Source organism: Mustelus asterias, unplaced genomic scaffold (genome assembly GCF_964213995.1).
Source record: "Mustelus asterias unplaced genomic scaffold, sMusAst1.hap1.1 HAP1_SCAFFOLD_1489, whole genome shotgun sequence".
In the NCBI taxonomy this organism is placed as follows: domain Eukaryota; kingdom Metazoa; phylum Chordata; class Chondrichthyes; order Carcharhiniformes; family Triakidae; genus Mustelus; species Mustelus asterias.
Window position 1 is genome coordinate 39790 of NW_027591434.1, and position 23846 is coordinate 63635.

The 23846-nt window shown below is 47.3% G+C and overlaps 1 protein-coding gene across 3 annotated transcripts in view; it reads right to left on the reverse strand.

Moving 5' to 3' along the window:
- The window catches only part of ndufa10 (NADH:ubiquinone oxidoreductase subunit A10), a 72461-nt gene that overhangs the window by 38589 nt on the left and 10026 nt on the right, over positions 1-23846 (reverse strand). Inside the window, exons 1-5 of one of the 3 annotated variants that reach the window (XM_078206406.1) lie at positions 19023-19149; positions 17217-17385; positions 14631-14846; positions 13508-13594; positions 11226-11347 (exon numbers count right to left, since the gene is read on the reverse strand). In XM_078206406.1, the coding sequence (XP_078062532.1) occupies positions 11226-11347; positions 13508-13594; positions 14631-14846; positions 17217-17385; positions 19023-19076 (648 nt within the window). In that variant the 5' untranslated portion in view covers positions 19077-19149. Of the gene's footprint in view, positions 1-11225; positions 11348-13507; positions 13595-14630; positions 14847-17216; positions 17386-18968; positions 19150-23846 lie in introns of those variants that run through there. The other 2 variants (XM_078206404.1, XM_078206405.1) reach the window with 2 other exon arrangements.

Consider the following 23846-nt stretch of genomic DNA (forward strand, 5'->3'; position numbering starts at 1 on the left):
GGAATTCAGGAATCCAGTGGGAAATGGGGGAAGAGGTTGCGGTTAGGAGGTGCGATGGAGGTTACTTAACTGCAAGAGGGAGAGACAGAAAACAGAGGGTGCTGGCGATGGCCAGAATACACGGTTTAAAACACGTTGGGTGGTTTCAGGCTAAAAGAATTGCCAAGTAGGACAATCAAAATGAGGTGTGTAGTGTCAGGGGTGGGGCAGGTGTGGGAGGGGGCAGATTATGATCAGAACGCGATGACAGGAATGTAGAGGTGAATGTTTCCGGCAAGCAGGAGAAGCCAGACAGATATCACATTGTCACGGAGGGATATCTTGTGGGATATCAAGGGATATTGGAAAAGGGGGGGAGATGAGGATATTGAATTCGATGATCAGCCATGATCGTGATGAATGGTGGAGCAGGCTCGAAGGGCCGAATGGCCTCCTCCTGCCTCTAGTTTCTACGTACATGAGGTAGGGTGGAGGGAGAGGGGAGCTCAACGGAATCTGGCCACATCCCAGAGGCAGAGGTGACAGGAGACGCCACTGCGAGTTAAGAAAGTTAACATAAAGGCAGCCAGGGTGGCCTTGCTGGGAGTGTCACGGAGATGGATCAGTGAGCAGAGGGAGGGTGGCGAGATTGAAGAGATTGAATTCCAGAGAGAGAGATTGAGATCAAGAATGAGGGACAGTGTGACAGTGCAAATAAAAGGGCGTCAGTGCTCACAGAAACTCAGCTACAGACTGAAATAGGGAGAGACTGAGACATTTAACAAAAGCACTTTGAAGAACCAGAGAGAGGGGCATGGAAATCAGGAGGTGTCGCCCCCTCAAGCCTGCTCTGGCATTCAATTCCACATTCCCCCCTCGATAACCTTTCACCCCCTTGCTCATCAAGAATCTATCTAGCTTTCTCTTCAAAATATTCTCAGACTCTGCTTCCACTGCCCTTTGAGGAACTGTGTTCCAGAGACTCAGAGAGAAAACATCTCTCCCCATTTCTGTCTTAAATGGGTGTTATTGTGTTTTGGAATAATCAGCATGCAGGCAGGCATGGAGGTGATCAGACATTGCAACAGTTGCTTATTTTCCAGCAGCAGCCAAACCAGCAAACAACATGGATCCGACGCTCCACAAAGCACTAGCTTGCAGAGCAGGGCAATCCAAATAAGAAACACAGTATATAACAAGCAACTCCTTAGTTTCAGCAGTGACCCCCTCGTTCTAGATTCTCCCACAAGAGGAAACATCCTCTCCACGTCCACCTTGTCAATACCCCTCAGGATCTTTTATAGCTTTTGAGAGAGAAAAAGTTATTGTTCAAACTGTATTAGTTTAAACCCTCCGGGATAAGTGACAATGCCAGAAATTACATTACTGAACATAGAATCAGAATCTCTACAATGCAAGAGGCCATTTGGCCCATCGAGCCTACACTAACAACAATCCCACCCAGGCCCTATCCCTGTAACCCCACATATTTACCCTGCTAACCCCCCTGACACTAAGGGGCAATATAGCATGGCCAATCCACCCAACCTGCACATCTTTGGACTGTGGGAGGAAACTGGAGCACCCGGAGGAAACCCACGCAGACACGGGGAGAACGTGCAGACTCCACACAGACAGTGACGCAAGGCCGGAATCACCCGGGTCCCTGGCGCTGTGATGCAGCAGTGCTAACCACAGCATCTGTGGAGAGAGAATAGAGCCAACGTTTCGGGTCTGACTTTTTCAAGGAGTTAGATATAGCTCTTGTGTGTGTGTGTGTGTGTGTGTGTGTGTTTTGTTGGGGGGGGGCAGAGGTGGGATCAGGAGTTGGATGATCTGCCATGATCATAATGAATGATGCAGCAGGCTCGAAGGGCCGAATGGTTCTGTTTTCTATGTTTCCTTGCTCACCTGTCTACTTCAAGATGGAGGCAGAGCTTGCAGCCTTAAACCTGCTGAACTCAATGTCGAGTTCAGACGGCTGCAAGTTGCCCAACTGAAAGATGAGGTGCGGTTCCAGGAACCTGGGTCGCCCCTCACTGGAACACTGCAAGCAGCCGAGAAAACAAGGTCACAGTGGGAGCAGGGTGGAGAATTAAAACGATAGGCAACAGAAGGAGGCTACGCGTCCAGACTTGATGCAGGAGCAAACATCTAGCCGAGTTCTGGTGGCACGGTGGCACAGTGGTTAGCATCGTTGTGCCGAATGGCCTCCTTCTGCACTGTAGGGATTCTAAGTTAGATTCCCGCTGTAGAGGAGAGCACCCGCTGAGATTTTGCAGTATTTTCTGTTTTTATTCCAGCGATTAAATATTCGACTGTTGACATTATTCGAAGAACATTGAAGAGGAACGTTTTGTACAACAGCAAACACCTTGGATTCTGGAAGTCTGATCTAACAACAGAAAATGCTAGCCTGGCAGCATCCGGGAAGGGAAACCGCATTAATACCTTAGGGGAGGCGATGGCCGAGTGGTATTATCACTAGACTATTTATCCAGAAACTCAGCTAATGTTCTGGGGACCCGGGTTCGAATCCCGCCACGGCAGATGGTGGAATTTGAATTCAATAAAAAATGCCTGGAATTCAGAATCTACTGATGACCATGAAACCATTGTCGGAAAAACCAATCTGGGTCACTAATGTTCTTTAGGGAAGGAAATCTGCCGTCCTTACCCAATCTGGCTGAAATGTGGTTCCAGAGCCACAGCAATGCGGTTGACTCTCAACTGCCCTCTGAAATGGCCGAGTGAGACACTCAGTTCAAGGGCAACTAGGGATGGGCAATAAATGCTGGCCCAGCCAGCGACGCCCGTGTCCCACAAATGAATTTTTTAAAAAAGCTCAATGCTCCTTTATCAGAACCTGGTGAATTTTGTAGTTCTCACCAGAATCTTTTAACTTAGCCGTCCATGTTATGCAAGTGCTGACTCCCCCTGAGCTGCTATTCCTGGTTCTAGAAGGACAAGGCAATGCCAAAACCAACGCACTCGGAAGTAGCTCAACTCAAAGTTGGCAAGGGCATCTTGCCTGTAGCAAAAAAAAAAGCCCTCATCACAGTCAGGCAGAATTGTTAATGGGTGCTTAACTTCAACAATCTTCTTTTGAAACATTCTCGAGGGTAAATCCTGCATAAATCAGCACTCATAGGCTCAGGGCAATTCGGAATTCAGCTCTCAAATGAAAGCAATTACATTACTGCAGGAAACTGGCAAGACAGACATCCGCCCTGGAGACATATCTCTCAGGACACCTTTGGATATTATTTTCTTCTGTCAATTATATTTTGGGTGATGGGAGGACAGTATGGAAGTGCAAGTTGGGTGCGGCGAATCAGAACATAGGGCAGGAAAGTTTAAAGATAACGACATGAACGTGAGCAAAACACTTCTTGCATCTGTCCCTTCCATCCTGGCATAACACCATAAAATATAGGAGCAGAGTTAGGCCATTCGGCCCATCGAGTCTGCTCCGCCATTCAATCATAACCCTTGATCCCCTTACCAATCAAGAACCCATCTATCTCTGTCTTAAACACACTCAATGTCCTGGCCTCCACAGCCTTCTCTGGCAACGAATTCCTCTGGCTGAAGACAGGCAGCACCGTGGCACAGTGGTTAGCACTACTGCCTCACAGTGCCAGGGACCTAGGTTCGATTCCCAGCTTGGGTCACCGGCTGTGTGGACTTTGCACGTTCTCCCCATGTCTGCGTGGGTTTCCTCCGGGTGCTCCGGTTCCCTCCCACAGTCCATGGATGTGTGGGTTAGGTTAAATGGCCATGTTAAATTGCCCCTTAGTGTCAGGGGGACTGGCTAGGGTAAATGCATGGGGTTATGGGGATAGGGCCTGGGTGGGATTGTGGTCGGTGCACCTCGATGGGCTGAATGGCCTCCTTCTGTGCTGTAGGATTCTATGATAAGAAATTCCTCATCTCGGTTCTAAAGGGTCCTCCCTTTACTCTGAGGCTGTGTCTTCGGATCCCAGTCTCTCCCACTAATGGAAACACCTTCCTCATGTCCACTCTATCCAGGCCTTTCAGTATTCTGTAAGTTTCAATGAGATTCCCCCCTCATCCTTCTAAACTCCATCGAGTACGGACATCACAAAGGACTGGGACCTACTGGAAGATGTTCCCTGTCAGTTCCATCTTTGGCTTCTATCTGTAAAACAAAGCTGCAAGCGGCCATGTCTTTTTTTAAAAATGTAAGCTCGGCCTACGCCTTGAAGCGAATGCTTGATTTTATCACAAGGACAAAGAGCACCTTGTGTTAAAATCGAGCATTCCTTCAAGGTCATGTTGCCTTCCAATCACGCTCCATGCCCAGTGCAAACATACCTCGCCTTCTCACATAGTACAGATGCCTCCACATAGAATCATAGAATGAATTATAGAATTCTACAGTGCAGGAGGCCATTTGGCCCATCGGGTCTGCACCGACCACAATCCCACCCAGGCCCCATCTCCATAACGCCTTGCATTTACCCGAGCTAGTCCTTCTGACACTAAGGGGCAAGTTAGCATGACCAATCCTAACCTGCACATCTTTGGACCATCATTCACCATCTCCAGAAAGAGTCTGTATCTCGAAGGTGTCTTTTATGACTCTGGGGCATTCAAAACCACTTCAAGCGGATTTTGTTTTGTGTGTGTGGTCACTGTAGTTTTTTAGGGGAAAGAAAAATCAGTGCCCTGGAAATGACCCACGGATGTGAGCCACCAGTCGAGTCAGGATTCAGTGGCACCAATTGACGAATGAATGTTGGTCAGGACCCCCTGTTCAAAAACACTGTGAATTTTTCACATCTACCGAATATTAACAGTGCAGCACAGCACTGACAGTTCACCCACTTGCTTACGTCCTTCAGGTGATCAACTCAACCTTCAAGCACAGGAGAGCGCACTCGCCATGGGGACATTCCACAGACACAGCCAGCCCCTACAGTGCAGCAGGAGACCATTCAGCCCATTGAGTCAACACCAACTCTCTGAAAAAACATCTTACCCAGGCCCTCCCTCTGCCCTATCCCCGTAACCCATTTACTATGGCTAATCCACCTAACCTACACATTTTTGGACACTAAGGGGCAATATACCATGGCCAATCCACCTAACCTGCATATCTACAAAGAACAAAGAAAATTACAGCACAGGAACAGGCCCTTCGTCTCTCCAAGCCTGCATCGATCATGCTGCCCGACTGAACTGAAACCCCCTACCCTTCCGGCAACCATATCCCTCTATTCCCATCCTATTCATGTATTTGCCAAGGCGCCCCTTAAATGCCACTATCGTATCCGCTTCCACTACCTCCCCCAGCAGCGAGTTCCAGGCACCCACCACACTCTGTGTAAAAAACTTGTCTCATACACCTCCTTTAAATCTTACCCCTCGCACCTTAAACCTAAACCTCCTAGTAATTGACATTATTGACATCTTTTGGACTGCAGGAGGAAACCGGAGCACCCGGAGGAAACCCACGCAGACATGAGGAGAACGTGCAGACTCCACATAGACAGTCACCCGAGGCCGGAATCGAACCTGGGTCCCTGGTGCTGCGAGGCAGCAGTGATAACCACCGTGCCATCCTGTGCTCCCTCCAAAAACTGAATGCAGCTGCCCCGAAACAAGTGAAGGTAACTTCTTCCAAGACTAATTTCTCCCTGAATGACCGTAAACCTGGACAATTGTATGGGGCTTTCCTTCTGTACAGTGGAGAGAAGGAAGTTTAGCATCAATCTCCAGTAGGTAATTTTTGAATCAACATAACCTTCCGGCATTTTGCTCAACATTGTCTATTTCAGAAAATGGGAAAATGGTCTGCCCCAAGGAATCTAACAATACTGCTCTACTCAGCTGTCAAACACAGTGCAGCTCCTCATGTAACTGTACTTCCCCTGAGCGATGTCCATTTTAAGCACCCATCTCTATTGGAAAAACCAAGGCTGCTTGGCTGTCCAGCACGGTCAACACAAGTGATGCATTAGTCTCGGTGCTTTGCCAGTATGGCTGTTACCACCATGACCCTGCAGTCTTTTGGCTTCCTGCGCAAAGGCTTCTGGCTAGCCTATCACATAAAGGTTTAAAGTTTATTTATTAGTGTCACAAGTAGGCTTACATTAACACTGCAATGAAGTTATTGTGAAAATCCCCTAGTTGCCACACTCTGGCGCCTGTTCGGGGACATTGAGAGAGGATTTAGCACGGCCAATGCACTCTAACCAGCACATCTTTTGGAGTCTGGGAGGAAACTGGAGCACCCGGAGGAAACCCATGCAGACACAGGGAGAATGTGCAAACTCTGCACAGTGACCCAAGCTGGGAATCGAACCCGGGTCCCTGGCGCTGTGAGGCAGCAGCGCTAACCACTGTGCCACTCAAGGCAACTAACTCAACGCATAGAATAAGGTCTGCTTCAGGGTAACTTAATATTAAACTGGAATATACAGAAAGGAAACAACCTGTGCAGTATCCATCTTTTTCTACCTTTCGGTACTTTATTTCTAATCAAAAAAGCCAATTAAGTCCAATCATGGTCCCCACACGAGGGACAAACCAGACCCAAGCTGACAAGACCGGACATTGCAGCCCATCTTCGGTTCGATCAAACAAGATCCAAAAGGCCGAGATGGCTTTAAAACATTACGTGGTGTGGAGATGCTGCCGTCGGCCTTCACAACACACGATAGCGCGGAGTCGCTGAGCAGAAACTGATAGCCAAGTTCCACACACAAGGACGGCCTCAACTGGGATCTTTCACGTCACACTATCTGTAACCCCCACGACTTGCCTAGCTTGCAAAATCTCACTAGCTGTCCTGGCTGGAGACAATACACATCTCTTTAAGAAACATAGAAAAACTACAGCACAAACAGGCCCTTCGGCCCACAGTTGTGCCGAACACCCTACCTTCTAGACCTACCTATAACCCTCCATCCTATTAAGCTCCATGTACTCATCCAGGAGTCTCTTAAAAGACCCTATTGAGTTCACCTCTACCACCCCTGACGGCAGCCGATTCCACTCGCCCACCACCCTCTGTGTGAAAAACTTACCCCTAACATCTCCCCTGTACCTACCCCCCAGCACCCTAAACCTGTGTCCTCTCGTAGCAGACATTTCCACCCTGGGAAAAAGCCTCTGAGAGTCCACCCGATCTATGCCTCTCAACATCTTATGCACCTCTATTAGGTCTCCTCTCATCCTTCGTCTCTCCAAGGAGAAAAGACCGAGCTCCCTCAACCTATCCTCATAAGGCATGCCACTCAATCCAGGCAACATCCTTGTAAATCTCCTCTGCACCCTTTCAATCTTTTCCACATCCTTCCTGTAATGAGGCGACCAGAACTGAGCACAGTACTCCAAGTGGGGTCTGACGAGGGTCTTATATAGCTGCATCATTATCCCTGGACTCCTAAACTCAATCCCTCGATTGATAAAGGCCAGCACACCATATGCCTTCTTAACCACCTCCTCCACCTGCAGGGCCGATTTCAGAGTCCTATGGACCCGGACCCCAAGGTCCTTCTGATCCTCTACCGTACTAAGAGTCTTTCCCTTTATATTGTACTCCTTCATCCCATTTGTCCTACCAAAATGGACCACGATGCATTTATCTGGGTTGAAGTCCATCTGCCACTTCACCGCCCAGTCTTGCATCCTATCTATGTCCCTCTGTAACTTCTGACATCCCTCCAGACTATCCACAACCCCACCAACTTTCATGTCGTCGGCAAACTTACCAACCCATCCCTCCGCTTCCTCATCCAGGTCATTTATGAAAATGACAAACAGCAAGGGTCCCAGAACAGATCCCTGGGGCACACCACTGGTGACCGACCTCCATTTAGAAAAAGACCCATCTATACACACTCTCTGTCTCCTTTGGGCAAGCCAGTTCTGGATCCACCGGGCAGCAGCCCTTTGGATCCCATGCCCTCTCACTTTTTCTCTCCACTCACATTGTCTGTACCTTTAAGACTTGATTACCTGTAAAGACTCGCATTCCAACTATTATTTTGTAAATTGAGTTTGTGTCTTTATATGCCCTGTTTGTGAACACAAGTCCTCACTCGCCTGAAGAAGGAGCTTGAGGCTCCGAAAGCTTATGCTACCAAATAAACCTGTTGGAGTTTAAAACACTACAACAGGTAAGGCCTTGGTTTAACCTCAATGGCTGCCCTGATCCTTTACTGTACCCTAGCCTGGAAAAACCATGACTGCAGGGGTCAGCACACCCCCCAGTGCAATGGGCTAGCCTCGTCCCCTACCTGATTAGTATACGCCCATCTTCCAAACAATAAGTTACACCAACATTTCCTGACAATCTCACTGACATGTACTAAAAGTGGTGTGAGACTGCTGTGGTACACCTTTGAGTGATTGTGGTGATATTTTCTGTACGTATCGCTGGGAAGGGGGTGATGCAATGTATCAGTTTGTTTTGAGGAAGTAGCCAACTCAGACCTGTGCACAGGTTCTCTGACTGTGTAACACTACTCCTAACTTCTTAACACATCCTTAATGAATTAACTTAAGATATTTGCGTGTTAGCCTATCCCAAGGTTGGTGCCTTGATGTTTATGGACTGAATAGGAACAGAGAGAGAAGGAAAACACAACATAAACAAGGCCCAGAAAAAGTGGATTTGCACAATATTCTCCCTTTCACTCCCTCTGTAGACTCTGTCTACACTTCCCGCTGCCTCGGCAAAGCAGCCAGCATAATTAAGGACCCCACGCACCCTGGACATTCTCTCTTCCACATTCTTCCGTCGGGAAAAAGATACAAAAGTCTGAGGTCATGTACCAACCGACTCAAGAACAGCTTCTTCCCTGCTGCTGTCAGACTTTTGAATGGATTTATCTTGCATTAAGTTGATCTTTCTCTACACCCTAGCTATGACTGTAACACTACATTCTGCACTCTCTCCTTTCCTTCTCTATGAACAGTATGTTTTGTCTGTATAGCGCGCAAGAAACAATACTTGTCACTGTATGTTAATACATGTGACAATAGTAAATCAAATCAAATCTTCATGCAGACAAGTTAAAATTGGAAGCTACCAAACTGCCATCTACGCGCGCTCGGGTCACCGCGCTCGAGTCACCGCGCTCGGGTCACCGCGCTCGGGTCACCGCGCTCGAGTCACCGCGCTCGGGTCACCGCGCTCGAGACAACGCGCTAAAGAAAATGCAACCAGGGAAGTTATTTAAAATTTAAAGATTAAAATCAATCCCATGTGGTAAAGCGAATACATTTTAGGCTCTCAGGTGAGGAAGCGGGGAAAAAGAAAATCAAAGAAGTCTGATTCTGGGTCAAATTTTAGGTCATATATTTACAGCTTGGATACAGAGAGTGAGCTTATGCATGGGGGTAGAACTAGTTATGTTAGTTTCCCCAGCAATCTACCTGCCAGATCAGGTTATGAATGGAAAGGTACACAATACACTAATTATCTTAGGCAGTGTAAATTGTTGCTCTCTTTGAAATTTGGTATTCTTACATCTTTCCTGATGAGTGCAAGATAAAAAGCTTTGACAGCATGTCCCTTTTTTCAGCAATATTCAAGTTCGGTATGTCTATGGGGTGGTAAGATGGCACAGTGGTTAGCACTGCTGCCTCACAGCACCAGGGACCCAGGTTCGATTCCCGGCTTGGGTCACTGTCTGTGCGGAGTCTGCATGTTCTCCCCATGTCTGCATGGGTTTCCTCCGGGTGCTCCAGTTTCCTCCCACAGTCTGAAAGACATGCTGGTTAGGTGAATTGGCCATGCTAAATTCTCCTTCAGTGTTACCCGATCAGGCGCCGGAGTGTGGCAACTCGGGGATTTTCACAGTAGCTTCATTGCAGTGTTAATGTAAGCCTACTTGTGACTAATAAATAAACTTTAAATCTTTAAGCAATTATTCAAATGCACTAATCTAACGTTGGACATCAAACTAAACCCATAATGAAGGAGCTGCATATTTGGAGCTCCCCTACTGGTTAGGCAAGTTCAGCCACTGAGCCATACAGACACAAGAGATGCCAAGGTCAATCCCTAGGATCGCTATGGTATGCATATACCTCCTTAGATTACTAAAGGAGGGAAAGAGGTGTTGCAGGGTTTTCCCTCTAGTTCCCAGCCTACGCAGAAACCCCTCCCCACAGCACTGCAACATCACCAAGGGATTCATGCAGTTTTTCTATGTTTCTATTCGGCTGCCGTCAGTGGTGGTGAAGACAAACTCAATAGGGACTTTTAAGAGACTCCTGGATGAGTACATGGGACTTAAAAGGATGGAGGGTTATAGGTAGGCCTAGAAGGTAGGGATATGTTCGGCACAACTTGTGGGGCCGAAGGGCCTGTTTGTGCTGTAGTTTTTCTATGTTCCTACGTTTATATTTCCATTCAGCCCTTCGAGCCTGCTCCGCCATTCATTCTGATCATGGCCGATCATCAAATTCAATATCCTGATCCTACATTCCCCCCATATCCCTTGTGGGCGGCACAGTGGTTAGCGCTGCTGCCTCACAGCGCTAGGGACCTGAGTTTGATTTCCAGCTTAGGTCACTGTCTGTGTGGAGTTTGCACGTTCTCCCCGTGTCTGCGTGGGTTTCCTCCGGGTGCCCTGGTTTCCTCCCACAGTCTGAAAGACGTGTTGGTTAGGGTGCATTGTCCATGCTAAATTCTCCCTCAGTGTACCCGAACAGGTGCTGGAGAGTGGCGACTGGGGGGATTTTCACAGTAACTTCATTGCAATGTTAATGTGAGCCTACTTGTGACACTGTTAAATAAACTTTACTTTATCCCTTTAGCTTTTCTAGAAATTAGAAAAAAAGAGCTGTTTTCTAATTTCTTCTTGAAATCACATAATGCTTTGGCCATGCAGATAAGCCCACATCCCACTGCACCCTGAAGCCATGCATCATGTGCTTTAACACATTACACTCATGTCAACCAGCAACAAGTTGCGAGGCTCTGCTTTTGCCTTAGACGTAGACTGGATGAGGTAGGATAAAGCTAGACAGGACCTGCCCAGGTAAAGTTATTCCCGGGAATTACCCACAGTATAACCCTTCATTGTTAATCAAAGTATTTCAATGCTTGTCCACTGTTGTATACAATATTGCTGGTCTCCGGACCAATGCGTTCTTTATTAGACACAAAAATGCAATCATCTAAAACGAGTTCATTCAGTCGCAGCATCCTCTGTTATCAGCCCACACAGGACAGCAATCTGAGGCAGAGAGAGGAGTCTTACCTCACCATGCTGCTTCAGTCGCTTCTGTATTTCCACAACAGGGGCATCCAGGTAGATAACCACGTGAGGGGGAAGGAACTCACAAATGCTGTTCAATTTTAGTTCATTGTAGTGATCAACACCTGAAAATGGAACAGGGTGTGAGCACGAGAACTGGAAAAAGGTCTGATTAGAAACAGAAACAAAGAAACGCTGGAAATACACAGCGGGTCAGGCAGCATCGGTGGAGGGGGAAAACAGAGAGTTAGCATTACAGGGTGATTAATATTTCCTGCACCCGCAATATTTTACTTTTGTACAGTAACGGTAAGGTAAAGGTAAAGTCAAAGTCATAGAGGTTTACAGCATGGAAACAGGTCCTTCGGCCCAACTTGTCCATGCTGCCCCCTTTTTGTAACCACTAAGCTAATCCCAACTGCCCGCATTTGGCCCATATCCCTCTATACCCATCTTACCCATGTAACTGTCTAAATGCTTTTTAAAGACAAAATTGTACCCGCCTCTACTACTACCTCTGGCAGCTCGTTCCAGACACTCACCACCCTGTCTGAAAAAATTGCCCCTCTGGACACTTTTGTATCTCTCCCCTCTCACCTTAAACCTATGCCCTCTAGTTTTAGACTCCCTTAGCTTTGGGGAAAGATGTTGATGATCTAGCTGATCAATGCCCTCATTATTTTATAGACCTCTATAAGGTCACCCCTCAGCCTCCTACGCTCCAGAGAAAAAAGTCTCAGTCTATCCAGCCTCTTCTTATAACTCAAACCATCAAGTCCTGGTAGCATCCTAGTAAATCTCTTCTGCACTCTTTCTAGTTTAATAATACCCTTTCTATAATAGGGTGACCAGAATTGCACACAGTATTCCAAGCGTGGCCTTACCAATGTCCCAGATGACCATCGACTGTTCTCCCCTTTGAGGGGGAGAGCTGACTGGTGGTGATTTCACCTGAGGATCCCCACACCCCAGGCGAAGGACAAGGTTGAGAAGGCAGGGCCTTCATAAACAACCGTTACTTTTGTAAAGGTCTGATAAAGACTGAAGCGGAAGGAAATTGGCAGCTGGTGAAGAGCAGGCACTAAATTGGGGGCTGTAATTAACACAGATGAGGACTGCGACAAGGGAGATATTAACAAACTGGCAGAATTAGCAAATAAACAGCAACATAGATAAGCTCAAGGTGCTACATTTTAGTACAAGGAATAAGGACGTCAGATACTCCTGGGAAAACTAATATTTAAAGAAAGCAGAGAAATCTGGGGATACAGACACATGCACTAGACGTAGCAAGGCAGGTTACTAAAGCCATTAAAACACCAAACAAAACAGAGGTTCATTTCTAGAGGGATAGAATTGAAGGGCAGAGACATTACTTTAAACCTGTATCTAGCCGTGACTATACAGACTTGGGGATATTGTGTATTGATCATTATTCAACAGCCCTTGCCTTTGAGCTGTGTCAGCATGTGGCAGTGCTCGCGTGACCTGGTGACACACCTCTGGTCGCCAGATACAAAAAATAATTTTGAAAGTTGGGGAAGGTGCAAAACAAATATGTACAAGAATGAACCAGAATGGAGAGTGTATACCCAACGGGAAAGTGTCAATAGTGCTCCTATTTTTAGAGAAGGGAAGACTAAAGGGTGACCTGATTGAGGTCTTTAACATCATGAATGGATTTGGTATGGTAGACACAGAGAAAGAGTTTCTACTTGTGGGTGGGGTCAAAGCTCAGGGCCATAAATAGAAGACAGTCATTAATAAATTCAGTACCCAGGAGGAACTTCCTATACTCAAGAGTGATGAGAATGTGGAACTATCACAGGTGTAGTGGGCACACATTTATTTAAGGGGAGCTAAGATAAGAACATGAGGGAGTAAAGAGGACATGCTGATAGGGTGAAAAGAAGAAGTGGAGGTGCATAGACACCACCATGCATGCATTGGGCTGAAGGGCCTGTAAATAGTTAATGACACAGATCAGCAAGTAGAATCAGCCAGGGTACATGTTGCTGATCATTATTCAACAGCCCTTGCCTTTGAGCTGCGTCAGCATGTGGCAGTGCTCGAGTAACCTGGTGACACAGAGACTCGTGAATGAGGCCGGCCGCTTGGGCAATGCTGCAGGTGTCAGAGGAATCCTGGCCCACAAGTGGTCACTGCCTTCAGTGAAAGTGGGCAATTAAAAAGCCAAGCCACTTCCAACTTCAAGACATCTTTCTCGACAGCTGGGGAACACAAAGAATGCAGAGTACTGTTGCCGATAAAAAGTTGCTACTTACATTGCTTCCGGATGTAGCCCTGTTTGTACATCGCTTCCAGAAAAACAAAGTCACTGAAGGGCGACCGTTCCAACACAACACCTTGCCCTAAAGACACAAACACAAATAGATCAAATGCAGTTGTCAATGTTTATCCGATTGCTGCCTACACCGTGATATAACCGACACTAGTCAAAAGCTCTAGAACCAGGGGCCATAATCGAAAAATTAGGGCAAAGCCATTCAGGAGAGATGTTGGGAAACACTTCTACACAGAGGTTTGGAACTCTCAAACTGCGGTGAATGCTGGCTCAATTGGTAGGTTTAAGTCTGAGATAGACACATTTTTAATGAGCCGGGGTATCAAAGGATATGGAGCTAGGACAGGTACATGGAGTTAGGCTACAGATCAGCTATGATCTTACTGAATGGCAGAGTGGTCCTGAAGGGCTGAATGGCCTTTGCCTGTTCCTAACCCTTCTGTACGTTACTATAACCTCTACTTGGAGAATCTCTTTATACCCATTCCATTGCCTTGACTCCAATCTTTACATCTCTCGTCAAAATTTCATCCATTGCGTATCATTGTTGGTTCACAATGTAAGTCAACGTTAACACTTTAACAATGAGGAACCCAAGCTACTTTGATGGGTAAGCAGGTTTATCCAACAAGATTAGGCACGCCAGGTGTCGGCGGGAATCAGAGGACTGCAAGTGTTGGCTCTGCACTTGTTTCCGACTGAACTCTAGCTCAGTGGCGTTACATATTTAAGAGGTTGGAGGAAGAACTGATCACATGATTTGATGGTGACATCATTAGGGTGTTGTACAGTTTGTACTCCCATGCAGCAAAAAGCTCAGAGAACAAGTCTGTTGCTGCTAGTTTGAACCTACACATGCAAACCACATTATTTTTTTAATTTGAAACCCACAAACCCCTAACATAGTTAGGACATTAAATATGATCTGTTCCATCTGACTTTGGTGAGCTTGTACCTATTTCATTCCATCGCACATAACCACAAAAGCAATTATGAATTTATCTAAGTATTTTTCTCAAGAAATCAGATCCATGGAATCTAACGCACAGCACTGGCAAGTTTGCACTACTAGAAAAGTAAGCAACTTCTTTTCAGCCTCCCACCTGTTTGCAGAAGGTGCTCCAGAGCGTCAGAGTACTGCAGGGTGCGAAGGTGGTACATCCAGTTCTGCAGCCGGTAGGAATTGCCATCCGGGGATTTGGGATCAGTATAAAACTTTTCCACACTGCAGTTACCATTGAATAAAGAGCTTAACTTCTGGCCATTGCCTGTCTTCCAATCCCAGTAATGGATATCAACTTCCGGGATGTATAACATGTCTAAAGAAAGCAGAGAGTTGATAAACTGCAGCAAGAATACTGTATTGCAAAGGAAGAAATAAATAACTTGATGGCTTGAAAAATACTTGTGGACTATACTGGAGACCATGGTGTGAAGATGCCAGCGTGGACACAAGTAGTCTCACAACACCAGGTTAAAGTCCAACAGGTTTATTTGGAATCACGAGCTGCTCCTTCATCAGGTGAGTGGAGGCTCACCTGATGAAGTTCTATGAAGTTAATGGTCCCTCCCACGATTGTAACGCATAATACAAAGTTTTCTTGTAAAGGGGGAGCATTAAAATAACTCCCATAAACCACAATCCCCCTGTCTGAACCAAGAGTGCCTTCAATGTGGCACATAGTCTCTTTTGGAAGCAGGATTTGCTTGATTGTATCGAGGGCTCTGGGAGACATTTCACAGTTATGTTCATGATTATTCACCATTTCTAGGAGGTGATGTTAGAGAGTTAATATAATCTGTGGTTGGCCACTGCCTATTTCAGCCCAACTTACGTTTTTGTCCTACACACAATAACTACCATCAACTGCATTACGTCAACCTAAATGGTGGCACAATGGTTAGCACTGCTGCTTCACAGCACCAGGGACGCAGGTTCGATTCCCGGCTTGAGTCAGTGTGTGTGTGTGTGTGTGTGTGTGTGTGTGTGTGTGTGTGTGTGTGTGGAGTTTGCACATTCTCCCCATGTCTGCGTGGGTTTCCTCCGGATGCTCCGGTTTAAGAACATAAGAACATAAGAAATAGGAGCAGGAGTAGGCCATCTGGCCCTTCGAGCCTGCCCCGCCATTCAACAAGATCATGGCTGATCTGAAGCGAATCAGTTCCACTTACCCGCCTGCTCCCCATATCCCCTAATCGATCAGAAAACTATCTACCCGTGATTTAAACATATTCAACGAGGAAGCCTCCACCACTTCAATGGGCAGAGAATTCCAGAGATTCACTACCCTCTGAGAGAAGTTCCCCCTCAACTCTGTTCTGAACCGGCCCCCCCTTATTTTGAGGCTGTGCCCTCTAGTTCTGGTTTCCCTTCTAAGTGGAAAGAATCTCTCCACCTCTACCCTATCCAGCCCCTTCATTATCTTATATGTCTCTATAAGATCACCCCTCATCCTTCTAAACTCCAACGAGTACAGACCCAATCTGTTTAATCTCTCCTCATAAGCTACACCCCTCATCTCCGGTATCAACCTGGTGAACCTTCTCTGCACTCCCTCCAAGGCCAATATATCCTTTCGCAAATAAGGGGACCAAAACTGCACACAGTACTCCAGTTGCGGCCTCACCAGTGCCTTGTACAGTTGCAGCAAGACCTCCCTGCTTTTATATTCTATCCCCCTCACGATAAAGGCCAACATTCCATTCGCCTTCTTGATCACCTGCTGCACCTGCAGACTGAGTTTGTGCGATTCGTGCACAAGGACCCCCAGGTCCCTCTGCACAGTCGCACGATGTAATTTTTCTCCATTTAAATAATATTCCAATTTACTATTATTTCTTCCAAAGTGGATAACCTCACATTTGCTAACGTTATATTCCATCTGCCAGATCCTCGCCCACTCGCTCAGCCTATCCAAATCTCTCTGCAGACTTTCCGCGTCCTCCACGCAATTCGCTTTCCCACTCACCTTCGTGTCATCAGCAAACTTGAATACCCTACATTCAGTCCCCTCCTCCAGATCATCTATGTAAATGGTAAACAATTGAGGCCCCAGCACCGATCCCTGCGGCACGCCACTGGTCACCAACTGCCAACCAGAAAAGCACCCATTTATCCCAACTCTCTGCTTCCTGTTAGATAGCCAATCCCCAATCCACGCCAACACCTTACCCCTAACTCCGTGTACCCCAATCTTCTGCAGCAACCTTTTGTGAGGCACCTTATCGAACGCCTTCTGGAAATCTAAAAACACCACATCCACCGGTTCCCCTCTGTCAACCGCACTAGTGACATCTTCATAAAAGTCCAGTAGATTCGTCAAACACGACTTTCCCTTCATGAATCCATTCCTCCCACACAGTCTGAAAGACGTGCTGGTTAGGCGTATTGGCCGTGCTAAATCCTCCCTCACTGTACCCGAATAGGCACCGGAGTGTGGCAACAAGGGGATTTTCTTTGCGGTGTTAATGTAAGCCTACTTGTGACACTGGATGGTTCCGACCATGTTTCTGGGCGGCATGATGGCACAGTTAACTTCATTGCAATGTTCATGGAAGCCTACTTGTGACACTAAAACTTTAAAGCACAGTAGAGAGCAACACAGGGCAAAGTGGAAAAGCTCAGCAGAAATAATGGAGAGACATTCAACAGTAGCTGTGTGAAGAACACCACAGCCCCAGAACTTTACCTAGTTTCTCAGCCAAGCTCTTTGCCAAGGCACCTTTCCCAGAGGCCAGGTTTCCATCGACGGTGATAATTTTACTGTTGACTTTGAACTTTTTCATCGTTCTTTCACCAAGCATGTAGGCCCACCAGCCATACTTCAGCTCTCTGTGGGAACTCAGATGGATCCGAGCCTGGAGAACAATGCAGGACAACACAGGTCATAAGACATGCAGCAAAACACATCGCCCTTTCATTGCACACAGCTCTTTTGAACAGCGGACCTTGGAGTCTGATTTGTGGTGTTTAAATGATAAAAGAGCGGCTGGATGGATTTGGTCCAGCTTTTGTTTTTTGGACGTGAAGAACCTGGGCCATTTTCCAAACTGTCGAGTAGATGTCAGTGCTGCAGCTGTACTGGAAAAGATTGTTCCGCAGCATAGTCTTCCGTACTATTGCCGGAACATTCTCAGGCCTTGCAGCCTTTGCAGTATCCAGTGCCTTCAACCGTTTCTTGATATCACATGGAGTGAATCGAATTGGCTAGAGACTGACATCTGTGATGCTGGGGACCACTGGAGGAGGCCGAGATGGATCATCCACTCAACACTTCTGGCAGAAGATTGCTGCAAATGCTTCAGCCTTATCTTTTACACTGATGTGCTGGGCTCCTCCATCATTGAGGCTGGGGATATTTGTGGAGCCTCCTCCTCCAGCGAATTGTTTAATTGTCCACCACCATTCATGGCTGGATGTGGCAGGACTGTAGAGCTTAGATCTGAACTGTTGGTTGTGGGATCACTTAGCTTGGTCTATCACTTGCTGTTTTTGCCATTTGGCATGCAAGTAGTCCTGCTTGGTAACTTCACCAGGTTGACACCTCATTTTTAGTATGACTGGTGCTGCTCCTGGCATGCCGTCCATGCCTTTTCATTGAACCAGGGTTGAGCGTGGGATGTGCCAGGCCAGCAGGTTACAGGTTGTGGTTGAGTACGGTTCTGCTGCTGCTGATGGCCCACAGAGCCTCATGGATGCCCAGTTTTAAGTTGTTGGGTGTGTTCCGAGTCTAAACAGAAAATGTTGGATAAATGCTGGGGAGGCACAGTGGTTAGCGCTGCTGCCTCACGGCTCCAGGGACCCGGGTTCGACTCCCGGCTTGGGTCGCTGTCTGTGTGGAGTTTCACATTCTCCTCGTGTCTGCGTGGGTTTCCTCCGGGTGCTCCGGTTTCCTCCCACAGTCCAAAGATGTGCGCGTTAGGTGGATTGGCCGTGCTAAACTGCCCCTTAGCGTCAGGGGGAAACTAGTAGAATAATTGCATGGGGTTGTGAGGATAGGCCTGGGTGGGATTGTGGTCGGTGCAGACTCGATGGACGAATTGCCTCCTTCTGCACTGTCGGATTCTATGATTCTAAACAGAAAATGTTGGATAAACTCAGCAGGACAGGCGGTGTCTGTGGAGAGAGTTAACGTTCCGAGTCCGATGTGACTCCGGCTTGTCCAGCACTTTGTGTTCTTAATGTCAGATTTGCAGCAACCAATCCTGAGCGGGAGAGTTTCATTTAGAAAATAACAGTGACCTTCTGCTGACCCCCAGGGGGTCAAACCCTCTCCTGACCTCCCCTTGACCCCCTGACCTTGGCCCTGATCCCCTCCCCCCCGGGCCTCCCATTGACATTGAGGACACCCCCACCCCCCCTTTCCCGGGTCTGGCTGCCTCCCCCCGGGTCCACCCCGCTCTCCTGGGACCCCAGTCCCGGTCCCCTCGGGTCCCCTCACCCCGGGGGCTCTCCCCAGTCCCGGTCTCCTCCCCCCGGGTCCGGGTCCCCTCACCCCGGGGGCTCTCCCCGCGCTCCGGGCCGCCGCCAGCAGCCTCCGCGCCGCCATCTTGTGGGGGTCCTTCCTCAGTCGCCGGCGCTCCCGGAGCTGCAGAGGTGGCCGGCGCGGTGCCTGAGCCAGCAGCACTGAGTGTCTGTGAGCCACTGTGATTAACACTGGGCAGAGGCAGCTTATTGCTTTGTGAAATCTCACTGAACAATGCATTTATGCTGCAATCTCTGTAAATAAAACTAAAGTTTAGTTATTGAGAGCTTTACCAGCTGCAAGTCTGCTGGAGCTAAACATTATCTTGTAATTGAGTTTGTGTCTATGTCCTGTTTGTGAAACAAATCCTTCACTCACCTGATGAAGGAGCAGCGCTCCGAAAGCTCGTGCCACCAAATAAACCTGTTGGACTTTAACCTGGTGTTGTGAGACTTCTCATTGTGCCCACCCCAGTCCAACGCCGGCATCTCCACATCAGAGCTAAACAGAAGCAGCATTCTTGTCCCTTACTGAAATAGTGCCTATTGTGTAGAGTGGACCAACACACATTTGGCCAAATTATAATCAGCAGCAAGTAACTCCTCTGAGGGGAAACAGTCACCTGTAACTAAAAACAGAAAATGCTGGAAAATCTCAGCAGGTCTGACAGCATCTGTGAGGAGAGAATAGAGCCAATGTTTTGAGGCTGGATGACCCATCGTCTGAGCTTCGTTGGGCTCCCTGGCGCTGTGAGGCAGCAGTGCTAACCACTGTGCCACCATGCCGCCCATTCTCCACTGCCCAGAATTTAGGAGGTTAGTAAGTCCAAAAATGTGTGGGTTAGGTTGATTGGCCATGCTAAAATTGCCCCTTAGTGTCCTGGGATGTGTAGATTAGAGGGATTAGTGGGTAAAATGTGTAGGGATATGGGGGTGGGGCCTGGGTGGGATTGTGGTCGGTGCAGACTCGATGGGCCGAATGGCCTCTTTCTGTACTGTAGGGTTTCTATGATTCTATGAAGTATGCAGATGACTCCAAGATTGGTGACGTAGTGGATAGTGAAGCAGATAATCTCGGATTGCAACAGGATCTTGGTCAATTTTTCCACTTCTCCGTTCCAGCCCCCTCCTCCTCCTCCTGTCAGGGGGATTGCCACATTCCTCAGGCAGCCCTTTAGCAATCTGTTCTGCCATTTTCGCATTCCGATCACTTAATGGACACTCTTTTAACACCTTCTCAGCCTTCTGTATCCTCATTTACATTCCCTTTGTCCCATTCCACACCCCCTCTCTCCCCCCACCCCAACAGTGTAAATCTCTGCTGATTCTCTTTGCTCTCAGCTCTGACGAAGGGTCATCCAGACTCGAAACGTTGGTTCTATTCTCTCTCCGCAGATGCTGTCAGACCGACTGAGAGTTTCCAGCGTTTTCTGTTTTTGTTGCAGATGCCAGCATTCCCAGTGTTTGGCTTTCAACTCACCAGTGACTGTCACTCTCAGAACTCTCAAACTCACTGACAAACACTCACTGGGAGTGACAGCTTGCTGCCTAAACTTCAGATTGATCTATTCCAGTTTGACCCATTTGGCTGGTTGACACGGTCACAATTTGAACTGATGTCAGATCCCAGAGCAGAATTCCGGCTGGATTGATCATAACCTTTACTTTTTGTTCCCAAACTTGGGTGAACAGTCACAGGACTCTTCCAATTAACGAAGGAACAAAACATTTCTTAATCATGAAAACATTAACTGTAATGCAATCCTCCTTCATTCCAGATATAGAACTATAGTTAAGCCACATTCGAAATATTGGAAACCCTTGTGTGAAAGCCAGAGTTCCAGTGAAGCCAGTTGGCACACTGCATGACAAACATCTGGAGGATGGAATTAATAATCCACAGAAGTTGAATTGGGTGGCAGCTGTCACTTGGTTTCAGAGTGTGGTGTGTCTGACCACATTTCATCTATTGGTTTACATGGACTGTGTACTTAGAACATTAAAGTATAAATTTGGCCCATATCCCTCCATACCCATCTTATCCATGTAACTATCTAAATGCTTTTTAAAAGATAAAGTTTAGCCTCTACTACTGCCTCTGGCAGCTCGTTCCAGACACTCACCACCCTCTGTGTGAAAAAATTGCCCCTCTGGACCCTTTTGTATTTCTCCCCTCTCACCTTAAACCTATGCCCTCTAGTTTTAGATTCTGTAAAGAGGGCCAACATTTCACAGAAGGATAGAATCCCGACAGTGCAGAATGAGGCCATTCGACCATTGAGTCTGCACCGGCCACAATCCCACCCAGGCCCTATCTCCATAACCCCATGCATTTACCATAACTAGTTCCCCTGACACTAAGGGACAATTCAGCATGGACAATCCACCTAACCCGCACATCTTTGGACTGTGGGAGGAAACCGGAGCACCCGTAGGAAACCCACGCAGACTCGGGGAGAATGTGCAAACTCCACACAGACAGTGACCCAAGCCGGGAATGGAACCTGGGTCCCTGGCGCTGTGAGGCAGCAGTGCTAACCACTGTGCCGCTGTGCTGCCCGTTTCGAGTCTGGGTGTGTGCCTCAAAGATGTTCTCTGTCCCAGTGAAGAAACGATGTGGAGATGCCGGCGTTGGACTGGGGTAAACGCAGTAAGAAGTCTAACAACACCAGGTTAAAGTCCAACAGGTTTATTTGGTAGCAAAAGCTACTAGCTTTCGGAACAGGCTGTTCCTTCATCAGGAACAGCCTGTTCCGAAAGCTAGTGGCTTGTGCCACCAAATAAACCTGTTGGACTTTAACCTGGTGTTGTTAGACGTCTTCCAGTGAAGAAACGTCAGCTCTTTTCTCTCCAGACAGTTTTTATAAGATCCCCTCTCATTCTTCTAAATTCCAGTGAGTACAAACCCAGTTAATCCAGTCTCTATATGTAATAGTGACACATCCCTCATTTCAGTCAGCACAAAAATAAAATCCAAAAGTAATTAGTTTAACAAGAAATTGGAACATTCCCATGACTGGATTGGTGCTGGGACGATCTGCTTAATAATCATAACTCTGGTTATTGCTCCACATCTTAATCTTCAAGAACAGGTTATAGTCCATCCAAACTTCCCTCGCTGTTCCTGGCAGCAAGCCATTGTCACCGAGAGTAATTCACTTGTTATCACTTGTAATCTGCCATACATCCAATCGCCATTGCCGTGGTAACCTGACACTCGTGCACTTGTAAAAATAGTCTTCAGGGTTACGAGGAAGTAAACCGAAGGAATAAATATCAAGCAAGTTGTGTTCTGCTTAGTCTGTGAATAGCTGTGTGCATTTTACAACTTTTACAGATGCACCATAGAAAGCATTCTTTCTGGCTGTATCACAGCTTGGTATGGCTCCTGCTCTGCCCAAGACCGCAAGGAACTACAAAAGATCGTGAATGTAGCCCAATCCATCACGGAAACCAGCCTCCCATCCACTGACTCTGTCTACACTTCCTGCTGCCTCGGCAAAGCAGCCAGCATAATCAAGGACCGCACGCACCTTGGACATTCTCTCTTCCACCTTCTTCTGTCAGGAAAAAGATACAAAAGCCTGAGGTCACGTACCGACCGACTGTAAATGTAAATGGTTTCAGCTGTATAATGTCAGCCTCTGTGCATTCCCCATTTCCATTGCTCTCCCATTCACAGCTCTGCTAACACCCAGGCTCTGGATACACCCCCACCAACCCACCCAAACCTATCTGCTTCCCTATCCCTCAGGATACAGTGCACCTCTCCTCCCCAGGCCTCCTCCACCAAGGCCTCCAGTCCAATAGTCTCAAGGCCTCCCATCCATTGACTCTGTCTACACTTCCCGCTGCCTCGGCAAAGCAGCCAGCATAATTAAGGACCCCACGCACCCCGGACATTCTCTCTTCCACCTTCTTCCATCGGGAAAAAAAATACAAAAGTCTGAGGTCACGCACCAACTGACTCAAGAACAGTTTCTTCCCTGCTGCTGTCAGACTTTTGAATGGACCTACCTCGCATTAAGTTGATCTTTCTCTACAACCTAGCTATGACTGTAACAATACATTCTGCACCCTCTCCTTTCCTTCTCTATGAACAGTATGCTTTGTCTGTGGAGCACACAAGAAACAATACTTTTCGCTGTATAGTAATACATGTGACAATAATAAATCAAATCAAAAGCTAAAGGTAAACGATGAAGGTCGGGAACTCCCAGCTTCCAGAGACTGGGAGAGAGGAGATAAATTAATTTTAAAATTATTTGGCACCCAGGTCTGAAATTCAAAAAGTATAATATTGTCAGACAGGAAAACCTCTTTAAAATTAATTGACGGGATGTGGGCGTCGCTGGCTAGGCCAGCATTTATTACCCATCCCTAATTGCCACTTGAGGATGGAATGAGCTGTCTTCTTGAACCGTTGTTGTCCATTAAATGAAGGAGTTTTATGCTTTACAGACTGTAGGAAGCAATGAATTGGGAGAGGAGAACTTCATAGAATCATAGAATGTTTCATAGAATCCCTACAGTGCAGAAAGAGGCCATTCGGCCCATCGAATCTGCATCGACAACAATCCCACCCAGGCCCTATCCCCCGTAACCCCACACATTTACCCCGCTGATCCCGCTAGCCTACGCATCCCGGGACACTAATGGGCAATTTAGCATGGCCAATCAACCTAACCCGCACATCTTTGGACTTTGGGAGGAAACTGGAGCACCCGGAGGAAACCCACGCAGATTTGAGGAGAATGTGCAAACTCCACACAGACAGTGACCCAAGCCGGGAATCGAACACGGGTCCCTGGAGCTGTGAGGCAGCAGTGCTAACCACTGTGCCACCGTGCTGCCC